The 18,097-nt window shown below is 47.9% G+C and overlaps 1 protein-coding gene across 1 annotated transcript; it reads right to left on the bottom strand.

The window, feature by feature from the left end:
* Positions 1 to 7,196: 7,196 nt before the first annotated feature.
* On the bottom strand, positions 7,197 to 16,101 carry LOC121859332 (organic cation transporter protein-like; the record flags this gene model as incomplete). The annotated part of the gene is given in 4 exon segments (XM_042356130.1): positions 7,197 to 8,542; positions 13,628 to 13,776; positions 14,898 to 15,082; positions 15,842 to 16,101. Coding segments are annotated over 4 exon segments (640 nt in total), but the record flags the coding sequence as incomplete, so codon positions are not given.
* Between the last annotated feature and the right edge of the window lie 1,996 nt (positions 16,102 to 18,097).

Consider the following 18,097-nt stretch of genomic DNA (forward strand, 5'->3'; position numbering starts at 1 on the left):
CATCGTCGACAACAACTCACGAGCGTTTTCGGTTTATCGAGCATTAGCTTGCCCTCCCCACTGGTGGTGTGAGTGACCCACACTCCAGCTGGAGAGCAGCTATAGCGCGATATTCCCAATGTGGTTTGAGCTCTTTTCCTTCTACCGCTATTTTTCCTTTTTTCGCTCTGGCCTAGGGACCTGCACCCTCAAAAGTGTATTCGTCCTGCGGTCCACCCCTGTAACTGCTCACCTCCCTCCCAGGAGATTGTGAACACGAAAGGGGGTTGGAGCATGAACCCATCCCAGCCGAGTCTTTCCAGGAAAACCGTGATCGTGCGGGTCCACCTGGAAAGAGGGTTGCAATCCTTATCCTTCCCCAATAGGCACACTTAGCTCACGTCTATAAGTGAGCAGTCACATACACTAGGAAGTAGGTTTCCCTAACGGGGCTCCAGGAGAGAAACTCAGGAACCACTCTACGACCACCCGGCCATCATTGCCTGTGGGGAGTGCTGAAATTCCTCTGTATTACCGCCGCGACCCCCGTCTGAACCGCCAACCTGACGACCCGAACCACGACAGGCTCCGCACAGAGAAAGCGAACCAGTTACGAGCCTTCAACGAAGCCCTGAAAAGCAAGAACACTGCCACCGCCTCCAACAACTCCACCACCACTGTTACCGCCACTGAGGACGACAACTGGACGAAGGTAGAAAACAAAAAACGCCGACGTGCTTTTTCGGGAAACAAATGCCGTCAAGCAGCCCAAAAGGCACCCATCACCACCACCAGCTCACCTCCAACGACACTGCCAAAATTCCGGATCTCGAAAACGGACACAAAAACGACATATGCCGCCATTACAGAGATGAAAAAACTAAATCCACTGGCCAAGTTGTCAGTGCGGCCCAACCTAAAGGGGGAGATGATTATTCACCCCAAAGACAAGGACTCCGCCACCACCTTCGACACTTACCTGCAAAACACCACCACCGTTGCATCAACCAAGCTGGACCCCGCCCAGAAACTGATGAAGTCGGTAGTCCTCCGGTACCCAAAGGAACTACCTCTCGAACCCCTGGAGAACCACCCGAAGATCCTAAAAGCCGAGAGATGCTCTCCCCTGTCCGACAAGACGGCCACCACAAGACAAGTGCTCATAACGCACTACGGTTCACCCCCCAGCACCATAGACCTCAAAACCTGGGGGATCTACGAAGTGAGGCCCTTCGTTCCGGAGCCCCTGCTGTGCTTCAGATGCCAGAAATACGGGCACCATCAGACGAGGTGCACGTACAAGGAAATCTGCGCAGTCTGCCGCAGAAGCACGACACACACTCCTGCCTCACCAAGGTGAAAAATGGAGAAAAAATTGCCCCCAAGTGTGCCAACTGCGGGGGCAAACACCACACCTGGAACCCTGGATGCTCCGAGAGGACAAAGAGGGTCCAGGCAAACCGACCAGCAGCAAGACCGGCTCCCCACCGCCTGCACACCAGCCCCACCAAGTACCTTCGTGTGGGGAACCCAAAGGCCAAAACAACAAAGCCAACCTCCTCAGCCGGTCAACACCCAAAGTGCAGCCCAGATTCCTGGCCTCACTACGGCCACACCTCAGCCACCCAAGCAGCAAACAACGACAACCACGAAAAAGACAAAAGAAACACACACCAAGGCACCAGAAGGAATGATACACGTATCAGACCTAGCCAAGGTACTGACAACCTTCGCGGAGGGCCTAGCCGGACTACTGGGCCACAAGATCCAACCCACACAGCTCCAAACACTCATGGGGAGCTTCCTCGGGCAAGTCGCCACAGCTCCAACCATCTCAGTGGAGGACGCCACGCCGGTCCCCACACGAGTGACAGCCGAGGTACACTCTACACCGAAGAAGGCCACCAGAGAACCAAAGATACCGACAGCTCCCAGAAAGAAACTGGACGTTTCAACTCCCCTGAACCGAACCACGGCCCAGAAGGCAAAAACCACAGAACACGAAGATATGAACCTGATCCAGTCGGAATCGGACCTGAACATTTCCATCGGGGACCACCAGAAGTCCCCGATGAAACAGTGGTGGAAAACATCAGCACCCTGAACATCCTTACATGGAATGCTCAGGGCATCAAAAACAAGAAACACCTCCTGCAAGAAGCAGCAGCCAAGGACAAGCTTGACATTATACTGCTACAAGAAACACTTCTACAAGAACACCACTGTTTTAAATTCAGTGGTTACAAGACATACAGGAGGCATTTCACGCAGGCCTTCAACAAGAGGATGTATGATCTTGGTCAAGTCAAGCATACCCTCCTCCGAGGTCATGCAGCAATTTCCATGTGGGGAAAACATCGAGACACAGGCCGCCAAAGTAACCCTCCAAGAACGGGAATTAACTGTTCACAACATCTACAAGAACCCAAGGGGCTCACTGGAGGTGACTCAATTATTCGCTTCGGCCGCTGACCACGCCACACTCATAGGAGGGGATTTCAACGCACATCATCCCTTCCTAAGCTCGGTAAGCCCCACAAATGAAGACGGCCTACACCTACTGTATACACCACCTTTCAAGACACACCCGAGATCTGCCTCCTGAACACCGGAGAGCCCACCCACATTAGAGGAGGAAGGCTAGATCTAACCTTCGTCTCCAGTGCACTACAGCCTTCGGCCTCCTGGCAGCTACACCCCACGCTGACCAGCGACCACTTCGCCACCCTAACAACGCTGAAGGTGAACAAGCTCCCCACTCCACCCCCGCCGAGATGGAGATACAATACCCAAAAGGCAGACTGGGGACTCTTTAAGAAACACCTGGCTAAGTGGCGCGAAAAATCACAGCCGGCCGGCGCAGCACCCGTGGACGAGACAACCCTCCACCAACAATCGGTCGAGGCGTTTCACCAAGCGGCAGAAGAGGCTATCCCAAAAACAAAACCCACATCAAGACAGTACAATGATTACTGGTACTACTGTCCCACGGTGAAAGAACTCAACCACAGAGTGAACATGGCCCGAAGAAACTACAGGAGACATCCCACGGAAACAAACAGACATCTCCTGCAAGTCATAGTTAAGGATACCAGGGAAGAGAAGGAAAAAGGAAAATAAAAAAACGTAAAGCTGGCTCAAGTGGTGCTCCGAACTGAACAGAGCACACCTCCCTTAGCAAGATGTGGGCCCAGATCCAGGGAGCATCTGGGAAGGCAACACCACCACCACCAACCCATTCCAACCCAGAAGAGGAAGCCGAGAGATTTGCAAAACTGTTCTCTGACCGAGTAGCAACGAAAAACCTCCCGAGACATGTGGAGGAGACACAACGGCGTCTGCGACAGGCCAGAATCCAGATGATCGAAGAGGCCTGCAACAGTGAAGATGACACCGATAGACCTTTCAACCAGCAAGAACTCCAGAAGTCGATAAAACGAAGCAAGGACACAGCACCAGGGGCCGACAGGATAACCTACTCCATGCTTTCCCATGCCGGAGAAGCCGGGTACGAGGCTTTGCTATAAGTCATCAATGCTTCGTGGACAGCACAAAGACTTCCACCGGAATGGAAGAAGGCAGATATACAGCCCATTCCGAAGCCCAGAGAATGGCTCTCAACAAAGTCAAGTAGAAAGTAGGCAGCCCACACCTTCACATTTTTGCTTACACCGAGAACACTGGCACAGGCAACAAAATCGCGGAGATACTCAGCACAGTGGACAATAAACCAGCTTTGATGGTCTTCCTCGACCTGGAGAAGGCCTTCGAACTAGCAAATCCACTGGCCGTTATAACGACGCTCGCTGAAAAAGGCGTCAAAGGAAGGTTGCTGGGGTGGATCCAGAACTACCTCACACAGAGAGAAGCAAGAGTACGCTTTCAGGGAGCAACCTCAAGCTACACGGTCCATGAAAACGGAACCCCACAAGGAGGCATCCTCAGTCCAACGCTGTTCAATGTCCTGATGGAAAAGCTTGTCAGACTTCCTTTCAGACAAACAGCCAAGCTCCTATGCTATACGGACGACTTACAGCTCTTAGTAAGAGGAGAAAACAGACTAGTCAACATGCAACACGCACTCCAACTTATGGAAGAGGAATGCAACAGACTTGGACTCAAGATAAATCCAGCCAAGTCGAAAGCGATGGCCATCTGCACAGACACACCGGACATGATGCTCTCCATAAAAAACACGCCGGTAGTCTGGACCAACACCCACCAGTGTCTTGGAATCTGGTTCGACCAGAAACTCACTTTCAAGCCGCAACTCGAGTATCTCAGGCACAGGACGAAGAGCAGACACAATATAATGAGGTCGCTCACCAACACAACCGCAGGAGCGAACATACATGTGCTCAAAGCCTACTACACGGCCGCCATCAGATCGCTGGTAGATTACAGTGCTCCAGCACTCATTGGACTGAGAGAAGACCAGATAGCTAAGCTATAAGTTATCCAAAATAATGCTCTCAGGACCATGCTCGGAGCACCCATGTGGACCAGAACTTGCAATTTGCAAATGGAAACTGAACAACTACCAACCCTGGCAGTACGAGTCAAGCAGGTGACAGCCGGTCTCCTCGCCAAAATCTGTAGATCAGATAATCCCACAGCTGCCAAAACGCGAATCAGTGCCTCCCTCCACCTCGACCACACAGTGCGAGGGGCCACCTGGTCGCACGAGGCAAGCGAGGTCATCCGACACCTGCAAGCAGAAACACTCGTCAAGAACAACCAAGACATACGAGACAATGGTTACGTAGTTCCTCCACCATGGAGCCCTCCACCAGCCACATTCAAAATTACCGAACTAGGTGATAGCAAAGCCAACCTCCAGAATGAGGACCTCAAAATAATAACTCTGGAAGCCATAGCCACCGAGACACCAGCTGATGCAGCATCACACTTCACAGACGGCTTGGTGGACCCAAAACATCATACATCCGGAGCGGCCTTCTACACCCAAGGTCAGACCCTCCTGTGGAGACTTTCTAATGACTGCTCCACCCTACAAACAGAGTTGGTAGCAATCTCAAAGGCCCTACAACACGCTGCAACACAACACAACAAGTCCATCATAATTCACACGGACTCGAAAACGGCCATGCAGGCGCTGCAACACAGTCAACCAAGAGACAACGTCCACATCATAACCTCGATCCTCGCACAGTTACAGGACTTCCAAAGACAAAACCGCCCAGTCGCCTTACACTGGATTCCCAGTCATGTAGGGATCGAGGGAAACGACGTGGCAGACGAAGCAGCCAAGGCAGCCACACGTTCTAGAAGTGTATACATTCAAGTTCCAGCAAGCGTGCAACAGATCAAGAATCACCTCAGAAAGACTTGCAAGCTCCACATCCAAAAGAGCTTCCTTCACGCATTCAACGCTGGTTCCCAATCAGCTAAATGGTACCTGGCGGCTACAAAAGGGGAACCACCTTTCGCGGACAAGAAAACACCAAGACAAACCCAAGTTAGCCTTCATCGACTACGACTAGGTACAAGTGCTGCTTGCAGACGATCGGAAATGTTGTCATAGAATGCACCTACTGTCAGGAGCCAGCAGCCAACCCACTTGAACACAATCTCCTCGACTGCGAAGTCACACAAAGTCTCCAAAACAGAATTAAAAACTTCCAAGAAGAACACAGAACACCAGCGGCCACTCTCACCCGAAAGGCCCAAACAAACCACATTCACCACTTTCTCCGGGTCATCACACGATACCCACCACCCAGATAGCTTAGGAAGTATCCTCTCCCAGCAAGTGCGGACCCCAGTTCGGGGGGCGCGCCACTCCGAAACTGACCACGTCCAAGTGTGGGGGTTGGTGGTAAGCGTCCACTGATCGAGGGTCCGCTCACACTTGCAACCTGCAGTATCCTTTCATATCTGCAGGTAGGACAACCTCCAATCCCAAATCCGGTCTGGCTGCTCCAGGAGCTCCAGCCGAAACCACCAAACGGGCCGCCTATAGGCAAAGGCCCGTATCGGACTACGGTCCGACAATCTCAACAACAACAACAACAAATCCCACGTTCATTCTCATTTCATTCTGATTCTCATCGTGATTCTCACACGACTATCATTCAGAGAGGTTGGTCATTGAGAGGTCATTCTGGTCACTCGCACAGAGTCACGCTCGTCCCCACCCCCCAGGTCGGGGGGGAGGGGGGGTAAGACTTCACGACGTCACCAGCTGAGGAGAGCATCACATACGGCAGCCCAGCCAAGCACCCACTGGGCCTACGTCAGGGTACACGTGAGTCTTGTCAGAACTATTTCTAGGGTGAATTACTTACTGTGGGAAGTGTATTCATTCATGTTGTATCTGAGAGTCAGTGTCAAGTAACGTTAGACCTAACGCGTTAATACCCCGATATAATAGTGATATTGATGTGTCCATGTCATTAAGTGAATTAATAAATAGTTGTGTCGAAGAGGTGTTTACCAAGTTGTTCCTTTAAGAAGTAATATATGTGTATTGACATACGAGATAATAAGATAAGCGTATTGACGCAGTGTAAATAACAAGAGGCCACGCTACGCAACCTTCCTATCTTTACATTCCTACTCTCTATACTTCCTACTTATATGTAATATCTTCTTCTCATTGTGTTCTGTCTCATTATAGTAATGTGTAAAGTAAGACCTTAGTGGTGCAGTCTTGTCTGAGTGTACTTAATTAACATCTTGTTCACTCCATATGTTAATAAATATTAAATTAGTAAACTACGAGTATCACCGCTCTATCTCTTTTACCTGTTGGTTCTCAGAAAATAACTTTGTAACTCACGTGCCTAGAAGCTTGCAAGCACGCTACCTAACAGTTCAATGAGATATGTTATATTCTAATAAAAGTCTGGGTGGTGGCAGGCTACCGTTGTAAGTATAATAAGTGTTATAATAAGAATGACATGGTTTCCCAGACTAATCCATTGTTTAGAATATAACTAAAACAGGATATAATTGAGAAAAAGTAAGAACATGAAAATGAGAAAATACAATAATATATATGAAGCAAGTATATAAGTAAAGAAAGAAGAATAAATATAATAAATATGAAGTAAGGAAAAACAGACCCTTACAAGTGTAGGTGTACATAGAACACAAATAGTGCAGATATCAAAACAATCTGTAAAGTACGTGCAGGTTTTATACCTGCACTTTCTTTATATAATGCAAGTGAGTGTGTGGATATATAAACAATGTTTAACTGTGAATATTATATTTTATCAATTGAGAAAGAAACGGTAGAGATACGGATAAAAATAAACAGAAGTGCAGAAACAGAGATATCAAAAGGGGTAACAAGCTAAAAATAGTATTCTCAAGAGAGTACAGTCCCTCGTCAGCTTCCAGTGTACTTCGTGGCGCAAGGTGGTGCTGCAACTTAGCATGGCAAACACTTAATGCAGGCGCACCACTAGTGAGAGCCAGAGTAACACAGGCGAACCACTGGTAAGAGCCAGAGTAACACAGGCGTTCCATTAGTGAGAGCCAGAGTAACACAGGCATACCACTAATGAGAGCCAGAGTAACACAGGTGTACCACTAGTGAGAGACAGAGTAACACTGGCATACCACTGGTGAGAGCCAGAGTAACACAGGTGTACCACTAGTGAGAGCCAGAGTAACAGAGGCGTACCACTGGATAGAGCCAGGGTAACACAAGCGTACCACTGGTAAAAAGCAGAGTAACACAGGCGTACCATTATTGAGAGCCAGAGTAACACAAGCGTACCACTAGTGAGAGTCAGAGTAACACAGGCGTACCACAAGTGAGAGCCAGAGTAACACAGGCGTACCACTGGTAAGAGCCAGAGTATCACAGGCGTACCACTAGTGAGAGCCAGAGTAACACAAGTGTACCACTAGTGAGAGCCAGAGTAACACAGGCATACCACTAGTGAGAGCCAGAGTAACCCAGGCGTACCACTAGTGAGAGCCAGAGTAACACAGGTGTACCAATAGTGAGAGCCAGAGTAACACAGGCTTACCACTAGTGAGAGCCAGAGTAACACAGGCGTTCCAATAGTGAGAGCCAGAGTAACACAGGCGTTCCAATAGTGAGAGCCAGAGTAACACAGGTGTACCAATAGTGAGAGCCAGAGTAATATCCAGGTGTTCATACTCAGCGTTTCTCATCATCTTCTGACTGTCAGCATAACGTGTTTTGGTCCAAAATTATATTCTCTATTTGTGGCCGTCAGTCAGATGCTTTCACCGCGAACAGTTGATAATCACTTGTTCCCAGCGGAAGTGACGTTACAGGGCGAAGAACTCAGCACACTGATACGTCACATTATTTTGTACATAAAGAAAGATGGGTTATAATTATCTTAAGTTCATTAACATTGCACACCGTGGACTATTAATTGAGGACTCATGTTGCAACAGCGTATGGTTTGCAGGTAATGGTAAATGTTGTCTACAAAACTATATTCAGGAAGTGTTGCAGACTTGATGAGGGCGTATTCAGGGCGTGTTAAAATTTTGTCCAAGACGTGTTTATATCTGCAGCTTCTCCATTTCTTTCTTGTCTCCCTCGCCAATTCTGATTAGAAAAGAAAAATATTGCCTCGTCAACCTTGACCTAAAGAAAAACAGTATGAAAACTAAAAACATATTTGAGTCACCAACTTTTCACTATAAACATAATAAGGTTAAGAGTCTTAAGTGTATGTATATTATGTATGCTGTATGTATATTATGTATGTATATTATGTATGCTGTATGTATATTATGTATGTGCTCCATTTATATACACTATTTATTCAGCCTAGCTAGCAGCGTGTGGCAATGTATTTACCATGTCCCACATGCTTAATCAATGTGCCTGGCGACATATGGAAGCTGCTAATGTATTACTTACCACATGTCGCCCTAAGGGCTAGTTGACCCGCCATAGAGAGTAAGGAGCGCCACCTTGCTTGTGTACCTTCGCTTATCCAGTAAATAGAACCTACGAAAACTCTACAGGTGTTTGTGTTCGCTCCTGTAGATAGAACTTGATACCCAGAACACATACATGGCGCAGTGAACCGATTTTACTGGATAATTATATAAGTGAAAGTGTAAAGTTTGTGGGAAGACCGGCTTATGGACCCCTGCTCTGTGTCAACCACCGCTAATGGCCGTCTCCTCCAAGAATTTATAGCAACTTTGAGCAGTGTTAGTGACAGTGATTCTCTGTGAAGTGTTTAGTGCATTGTGTGTTTCGTGCCATATCTGTGTGACCTTGTTCTAAAGGATTCCCAAGGTAAAAAGCATGTACTGGGCATTTGTAAGGAGTAAAGTTTTTCGCATCCTCCTCTTGCCATGTCCAGGGGGTAACTGACCGTGAGTCCCCTCCACCCCCTCACAGCGAGACACTGACCGAGACACGCACACACACACATACACACACGTACAAACACACTGACTGCGGCTATTCCTTTATATATATTTTATATATATAATCTACTTATCTGTGCATTTAATTAATTTTTTTTGTCTCAGATCTTGTTGATACGACGAGCTGACCGGTCAACACTGATTTAAGACACAGTACACAGATTAAGTTATTATGTCTCGTGCCTTACACAGTCGTGGAGCCAATGCCCGGATGAGTCAGTCGGATGACAGCTCGGCAGAGATGCATGACCAGGTTGAACAGGACGCTTCAGCTCCCACCACATCGCGCAGCCCTTCACCTCGATATTCAGCGTTGTCTTCAGAGATAATTGCTTTAATAAAGTTTATGAGGGATGAAAGGCGTCACGACTTTGCTAAAAGAAGTGTGGAGGATGAAGAAAGAAGACAAGCAGAGGCAGAGAGAGACCACCAACGGAGATTGGAAGACAGTGCACGGTTTGAAGCTTTGATATCTCGCCTCACTGTTAACCAAGCCCCTGGCTCTAACACTGCCTCGGTACTGACTGGTTGAGAGACCTCATCAATGCTTCCTTCACGCCCCCCAGCCCCACCTAAAGCGGCCGCTCAAACACCGCCCATCTTGAAGCCTGATGTGAATTTCCAGACTTTTCGTGAATGGCGGCGACGGTGGACTGATTATTCTACAATGGTGGATATCCAGAGTTTGTCACAGCCTAAACAACTTATTCAGCTGCGTATGTGCCTGTCCTTGGAAACTCAGCGTGTCTTGGAACAGACATTGTAGGTACCTCCGACCTCTTCGTTGTCTGTAGAGGAGGTTCTGGACATTCTACAACGGCACATCAAAGGGCAGCGGAATGAAGCTCTACGCAGGAGGGAATTGTTTAGCTGCAGACAGATGAAGGGCGAGAATTTTGATGCCTTTTATGTACGACTCAAGAGAGCCTTGGAAGAGGTAGATATATGCCAAGGTAACCACCAGCAGTGCGAGGAGACCCAGTTGAAGCAGGTGATCCTGATGAGTGTTAAGGACGAAGAGCTTGTCCAACGCCTCACCTCCCTCGACTCTTCCTCTTCTCTTAAGGATGTTTTGACGATATGTTGCTCCTATGAGGCTGCCAGGTGTGCCACCTCTGCCATCCGAGCTCCCCCTACAGCTGTACACGCTGTGTCCCAGTACAAGAAGGACAAGAAGTCTACTCCAACGCCTTCGCCCACCAAGCCCACGCCCGGTTCATTTTGTAACAACTGTGGTAAGCAGCACGGGACACAGGTGTGTCCCGCTGCTGAGTCTACCCGCAACAGTTGTGACCGTAAGGGCCACTGGTCGCTCACAGTGCGGTGCCCAGCTAAGCACGTCCAGTGCAATGTGTGCGGTCGTCTGGGCCACTATGACAAGTGTTGCCCTACCAACAAACCCAAGGGACAGCGTCGGCGGAAGCTTCAGCGCCCTTCCACCAGTGAGGGCCGCCCACAGTCTTCCAGTCAGAAGCATGACGACCCTGGACAACGCTCCAGCCATATTAGGAATGTGTGCTCCCCCTCGCGACCCAGGACCAAAGTCCCCCAGCACATCAGAGTCATCGTGACCTACGGCAGTGTGTCATCCCGTCTTCAGATGTTGCCCGACACCGGCGCTGATGCTACAGTCATCGGTCCCCAGCATTTGCAATGCTTGGGGCTCACTCCAAGTGTTCTAGGACCGCCCCCCAAGGATATCCGCTTCACAGCAGATGGTTCACAGATGGCCCCAGCCCTAGGTTCACTCCAAGCACAAGTCACCTTTGGTAACAGGTCGTGTCAAGCCTGGATTCATGTGCATAACAGTGTCCCGACTCCTTTGCTGTCCTACAGACATTGTCAAGCGTTGGCCATCATCTCCCAGGACTTCCCCAAACCTATTCTCGAGGTAAAACACGCCAACAGGGTGCACGAAGGGAGCAGCAACTACCCTGCTACCGCCCTTCCCCTGCCTCTTGCCAGTGACACCTCCCCTTCGGATGCTCGGAAGTACTTCCTGAAGGAATTCAGCGACGTTCTGGTGACCAAGTCCGCTCTGGAATCCAAGCCTCTCAAGAAGATGGTAGGTCCCCCTATGAGGATCCACTTGAGGGACGACGCGAAGCCCTTCACTATTTACACCCCTCGACTGATCTCCCTGGCCTTCCGCGAGGCGGTCAAAAACGAGCTGGACTCCATGGTCGTCTAAGAAATTGTTGCACTAGCTGGCGATGACCTGTCTCCATGGTGTTACCCTATGGTAGTCGTCGCAAAACCCAAAGGTGGTGTTCGGATCACCACTGACTCTCCAAGCTCAACAGCCAGGTGTCTCGTCCTGCTCACCCTTCTCCCACGCTCTTTGCAGCTATACGCAGTGTGAACCCGAAAGCGGGCTTCTTCACGACGATGGACGCCCTCTGTGGATACTGGCAGATAGAGCTTGCCGAAGAAGACCGACCACTTACGACTTTTATCACCCCGCATGGACATTACAGTTATTGCCGCGGCCCCATGGGATTCGCCGCAACAGGAGACGCTTTCTGTCTTCGAGGTGATATGGCTCTACAAGGTATGGCAAACTGCGTGAAAGTGGTCGACGACATACTCGTATACGATGAGGATTACGCGGATCACCTCTGCCGTATCTACGAGGTACTCAACAGGTGCCGGAAGCACGGCATCACCCTAAATGCCGACAAATTTGTTCTGGCCAGCTCTTCAGTGGACTTTTGTGGGTACACCCTCTCAGGGAATGGTATTGCAGCTGACCCGGAACAGCGGCCCGAGATGACCCTTCCTACGTCCGACTCGTCTAGTGTGTGAGGAATGGATTCCCTAGCAACCACTATGACCTTCACAACACCCTGCTTCCCTATTGGAAACTCCGCGATGAACTCTACTGCGACAGAGACCTTGTTCTGTACGGAGCACGTGCAGTTGTCCCTGCTGCATCACGTCCCCATGTCTTGGCTCGCCTTCACGACAGTCACCGTGGAGCTGAGGCCACCAAACGACGTGCACGACAGGCTGTGTTCTGGCCCGGCATCGACTCCGACATCTCCAATGTTGTCCGTGCGTGTGAACCCTGCCAAGTATTACAACCCAGCCAGCAGCAGGAACCCTTCATGAGTGACGACAACCCAGAGGTCTCAGCCAACAAGCCGGGACTTTGCTGTGTTCCTCGACTGATGGGGAGTCCGGCATTTGTTGTCATCGCTTCATTACCCGCAGTCCAACGGCCACGCTGAGGCTGCTGTCAAATCCTTGAAGCACCTCATCCTTAAGGTGGCCCCTTCTGGGAATATTGACTGCGAGGCCTTCGACCGGGGTCTTCTTGAACTCCGCAACACACTTAACTAGGACGCTCCCCCGCCCAGGTCTTGTATCCCTGCTCACCCTCAATCCTTCTCCAAGGAGTGGCAGGCCAAGACAGAGGATTGTGATCGCCGAGCCGCTGAACGAGTTCAAGACGTCGTCGCCCGCTACAACGACCACGCCCGTTCTCTCCCCAGGTTGAGTGTCGGCACCCAAGTCCGTGTTCAGGACCCGACCTCCCTACGTTGGGACAAGGTGGGCGTAGTCATGGGTCTCGGTAGGTCACGGGACTACCAGGTACGGTTACCCAGGGGTCGTGTGTGGTGGAGGAACCGCCGTTTTCTCTGCCCCGTAACAACGCCTTCTGCTGACCCTGCCACCAGTGTTGAGTCCCATACCCTCCCAAGTGATCAAGTCCCTCGATGCTCAGAACGGATCCAAAGGAAAAGGTCTGCTCAAGACTTTGCTATGAGCGTATAGAGGGGAGGGAGGTGTATGTATATTGTATATTATGTATGCTGTATGTATATTATGTATGTATATTATGTATGCTGTGTGTATATTATGTATGCTGTATGTATATTATGTATGTGCTCCATTTATATACACTATTTATTCAGCCTAGCTAGTAGCGTGTGGCAATGTATTTACCATGTCCCACATGCTTAATCAATGTGCCTGGCGACATATGGAAGCTGCTAATGTATCACTTACCACATGTCGCCCGAGAGGCTAGTTGACTCCCCATACAGAGTAAGGAGCGCCACCTCCCTTGTGTACGTTCGCTTATCCAGTAAATAGAACCTACGAAAACTCAACAGGTGTTTGTGTTTGCTCCTGTAGATAGAACTTGATACCCATAACACATACATTAAGTAGCAAAGAAAAGAAAAACAATACAACGGTATTATATTTTCTCCTATAAAAATAAAATATAACAAAGTCTTACTTTTTCTTCTTGGAAAATACGTCCTCCAGGTCGTTGATGGTATCAGGCATTGCCATCAACCGAGTCTCCGGCAGCGTTAGGAGACTCAAGGCAGACAAAAAGGATGACACCCCGAAGATCATGGACGGCAACCAGGAAACTATTGGACCCTGGGGAGAACGTTAAAGAGTTAGTGAGACTCCTGACATAGATCATTATGATATTATTGGGACCTCCGAAGTACATTCAAGGGTTAGCCAGTTGATGCTGTCAGCCCTATGGTAAGAGTTAATAGGGCCCTTTAAAGGGTTTTCAAGGGATAGTGAGGTCCTTCAAATGGTAGTCGAAGGCTAATAGGGCCCTTCAAAAGATAACCAGGGGTTAATAGGACCCTTCAAAGAGTACTTAAGTGTTATTTCATCCCGCAGGGTACTTCCATAGGTTAGTTGAGCCCTTTGAATTACTCCTTTATCAGCTTTCAAAGACATCAAATCGTTATTAAGACCTACGGAGGTCATCTTGGAGCTTTCAGGTAAGTCCAAGGAAAGATTACGTCCGCAGGTTAAGTGGGATCTTCAGAGAGGATCTACAAGTGTATTCCTCAGAAGATATTCAAGGAGTGAGTACGTCCAAGGGGTGAAGGAAGCATCTTGTTGTACGTATAAAGGTTAGATGTACTCTTTGAAGTGCTTCTAGTGGTTGAAGAGTTTTCACAATATACAAAACCCCGATGAATGACAGCGGTTTTCTAATTTTGAGAGGAGGAAGGTCACAAGATGTATTGTCTGCTTTTCACTTATAAAGATGCAAGTTATTTTGGAAGAACAGAGAAATAGAGAGAGAGGTAACTTTGATTTTAGACTGAAACTGAACAGTTTATAGTAAATGAGGAAATTATAGGAAAAAGCAAGAACGACTATGAAGAAAATTAATGTTTATATAGACATTTTGCCAATTCAAACAAATCGTATTTCAAAATGAGACTGTGACTTGCGATGTGTCCTGAAATATATGATGTGTAAAGCAAGATTGGCTGAGGCGTTGTTGTATAAGAGATTTATTGTGGACTTACAGGTTACCATATTCTCTAGCCTAAGCTCTAGGGAGTAGGCAAGACAACTGATGGGTCATACCCACGACTTCATTACAGAAAGTTTCTTGTACTTTTCCTTTGAGAGAATCATCAGGAATGTTAGTGTAGATACAGCACACTGCATAGTAAATACACTTCTAAGGAAACATCCTTAGCACATGATATCCCCTGAAGTAATACAGAAGATGCAGAACTTACCAGGACATCGATAACGTAGGGAGAAATGGTGTTTGCTAACTGTCCCATCATGCCGTTCACCGCGGCACCCTGGAGACGAACTTCCGTGGGTAGCAGCTCCGTTTCGTACACTATGACCATCATAAAGACTCCACTGATGGCCAGTTTGCCAATCATGGCTAGCGTCATCACAAGCCACGAGATATCTGATGAAGAGATCATTCTATCAGGGACTTGAGAAAGGCAGAATGAGTAAAGTTTGTGAGAAAGATGAGTAAGTGGATAGAGTGCAGGTCCGCAAAAGTTGTCTTCATAGAGGGCAGGTCAGTCCGGGTTGTGTTGATAGAGGGCAGGTCAGTCCGGGTTGTGTTGATAGAGGGCAGGTCAGTCCGGGTTGTGTTGATAGAGGGCAGGTCAGTCCGGGTTGTGTTGATAGAGGGCAGGTCTGTCCGGGTTGTGTTGATAGAGGGCAGGGTCAGTCCGGAGTTGTGTTGATAGAGGGCAGGCCGTCCGGGTTGTGTTGGATAGAGGGCAGGTCAGTCCGGGTTGTGTTGATAGAGGCAGGTCAGTCCGGGTTGTGCTGGATAGAGGGCAGGTCAGTCCTGGCTGTGTTGATAGAGTGGCAGGTCAGTCCGGGTTGTGTTGATAGAGGGCAGGTCAGTCCGGGTTGTGTTGATAGAGGGCAGGTCAGTCCGGGTTGTGTTGATAGAGGGCAGGTCAGTCCGGGTTGTGTTGATAGAGGGCAGGTAAGGTTGATAGAAGACAGGGCAACCAGGTTATCTTTATAGAGGGAAAGTTAGCCAATGTTCTGTGATGCAAGCTAAGCTAGTCGAACAACTTTAAGGAGTGACACTTTATCTGATTTCCAGAGTATAGGAGTTATAGATAAACTTCTAGTATATCCTAACGTTACGGTTATATTAAGTTAATAAATACATATAATAATGAACGAGTATGCTCTTTACCTGAAGGTATAAATGCGAGAGAGAGAAGGGCAGCCCCACAAATGTACAAGCCAATCATGATGGGCATTTTTCTACCCCAGTGGGCGATTATGGGGGAGGTGAGGGTGTATCCAGGTACCTCCATTAGCCCACCAATAACGACATAAATAAATGGGTTAGAGCTGTAAATGTTCCCGCTAAGACTGAGGCCACAATACACCAGGTTGCATGTGAAGACGTTCAGGCTAAGTACGCTCATGATGAGTCTGATGTTCGAAGTACTGTGGAGTAGACAGGAATTAGTCACACACCTTTAATTAAATTGGTGGTAATAATCATGAAAGCAACAGTTGACCACAAATGTAAAAGCAAGAATCAACCGTCTGTCATTATAGATTTATTGGTCGTGGCAACTGGTTGGCGACAGTAGACAAATGCCAATAGTTTTATGAGTAACCTAGTGTGGTATTCTCTATTCCTACAGATATAATGTCAGACCTCTTCTGTATTTTTTTTAAACTTTACTGAAAGTCTCATACATATGAAATTTAATTTTTTTATTTTATGAGAAAAAAATATGTGACAAGTAAATATGCTGACAAGTGATATGTATCGTCGTAAAAGAATGAAATGTTTAGTATGAAGGAATTTCTCTTATCATGAGACAAAACTACCACAATAGGGTGTGTCATTGGAGGGAAGATCAGCTAAAACGAATGGCCCATCACTTTTTTGGTAGATTTTAGTGTATATAAACAGAAAATAATTTCAGTTTCAATATTTTGCAACCTTTTGCTAGGTAAATTTTAGCGTGAAATTTATCGAAAATCTAACGTACAGCTGCATTAGTGCATTACAATTAAATAGTGAACATTGCTTTCTGACTTCATTCTTTAACAACCCAACTAACAATATTTTTTTCTGTTTCAGATTCTGATGCATTTATAAGTTGATAATATTTGCGATGGCTGCTTGTGTCAGGACGAGGAACCAAAATCCAGCATCTCAGTCACTATCTTGGGTCTGGGAGAGAGCTCCTGAAGTCGGAGTTGCCTACATTGAGATGCTTTGAGATACGGTGTTTAATCAGGCAACCAGTGAAAAGAACCAAAGAACTTACACAAACAAAGACATTGCCAGTGATATGACCAAAGCTGTCTTGGCACAGTACACTCTGGCTAACGCTCAGTTCAAGCCTCCAGTCATAACAAGTCAGAAGAAGATTATGAGAGACTGCTACTAGTTGGGGAAAAGGCAAGAGATATCTCTCTTGGGAGAGTGAAAACTTGCAGTTAAGGACAGCTTTGCCACAACTGACCAGTTATTTGACATATAATTACTTGCAAGTGCCCAATTGTTCTCTGTCCTGAGTTTGGATGCGATCGTGACTGTAAATCCGAGGCCCACATCTCCTGTATTTGCAAGCGTGAACTGATGATTCCTGTGATCGAACTGGCATTTGTCAAAGCACAGAGAGAGAAGACTGGCAGTATAGGGGCTCTCATGATTTCTAGCCAAGATATTCCGGAGTCCAAGAGACAGGAGGCTGCCACAGAGAGACAGAAGAGGAGAAGAGTTGCCGAGGAAAAGAGACTTAAGAAGGCCCAGGGTGAGGTAAAAAAAGGCCGATGATTGGAGTCAAGCTGATTCAGAGTTTAATGACTTCCCCATGGCTGATCCGAGTGCTGACCAGGAGAATGGTGACTTTGTCCCTAACCCAGAAAATAATGATCCCAAACCTTCCAGGCATAAGATTCGAAATAGGAAAGATATCCCGAGCATACCTCTGGCCAGCATGCGACACCACACTGGTCTCAGAGAAACTGCAGAGATAGCAACAGCTGCCTGGATTGACGGTGGTTTGATAACACCTGATGATGTTCACCTGGTGATAGATCATAACAAAGTAAGGAGAGCTCAGGAGAAACTTGTCAGTAACCTAGAAGAGGAGTTTGATAAGGGATAAGAGAAAATGGAATCAATTGTTTGTTCTTTGATGGGAGAAGGGATGACACTAAAGTGTTCATGAAAGTTGGAGATTCTGACAAGTTGTTCCCTGCCATGGTGAAGGAGGAACACTACTCCTGCTGCAGTGAACCAGGAGGGAAGTATTTGTGGCATTTCACTCCAGAGAAAGATGACATCAGGAAACCAGCTGAGATAGTGGCAGATAACATTGTGAACTGGCTCAGAGAGAGGAACGTAGACCAGACCCTGCAGGCCATTGGAGGGGACAGCACCAACACGAACACAGGGTGGCAAGGGGGGTCATACAGT

Source organism: Homarus americanus, unplaced genomic scaffold (genome assembly GCF_018991925.1).
Source record: "Homarus americanus isolate GMGI-L3 unplaced genomic scaffold, GMGI_Hamer_2.0 scaffold10498, whole genome shotgun sequence".
NCBI classification, from domain to species: Eukaryota; Metazoa; Arthropoda; class Malacostraca; order Decapoda; family Nephropidae; genus Homarus; species Homarus americanus.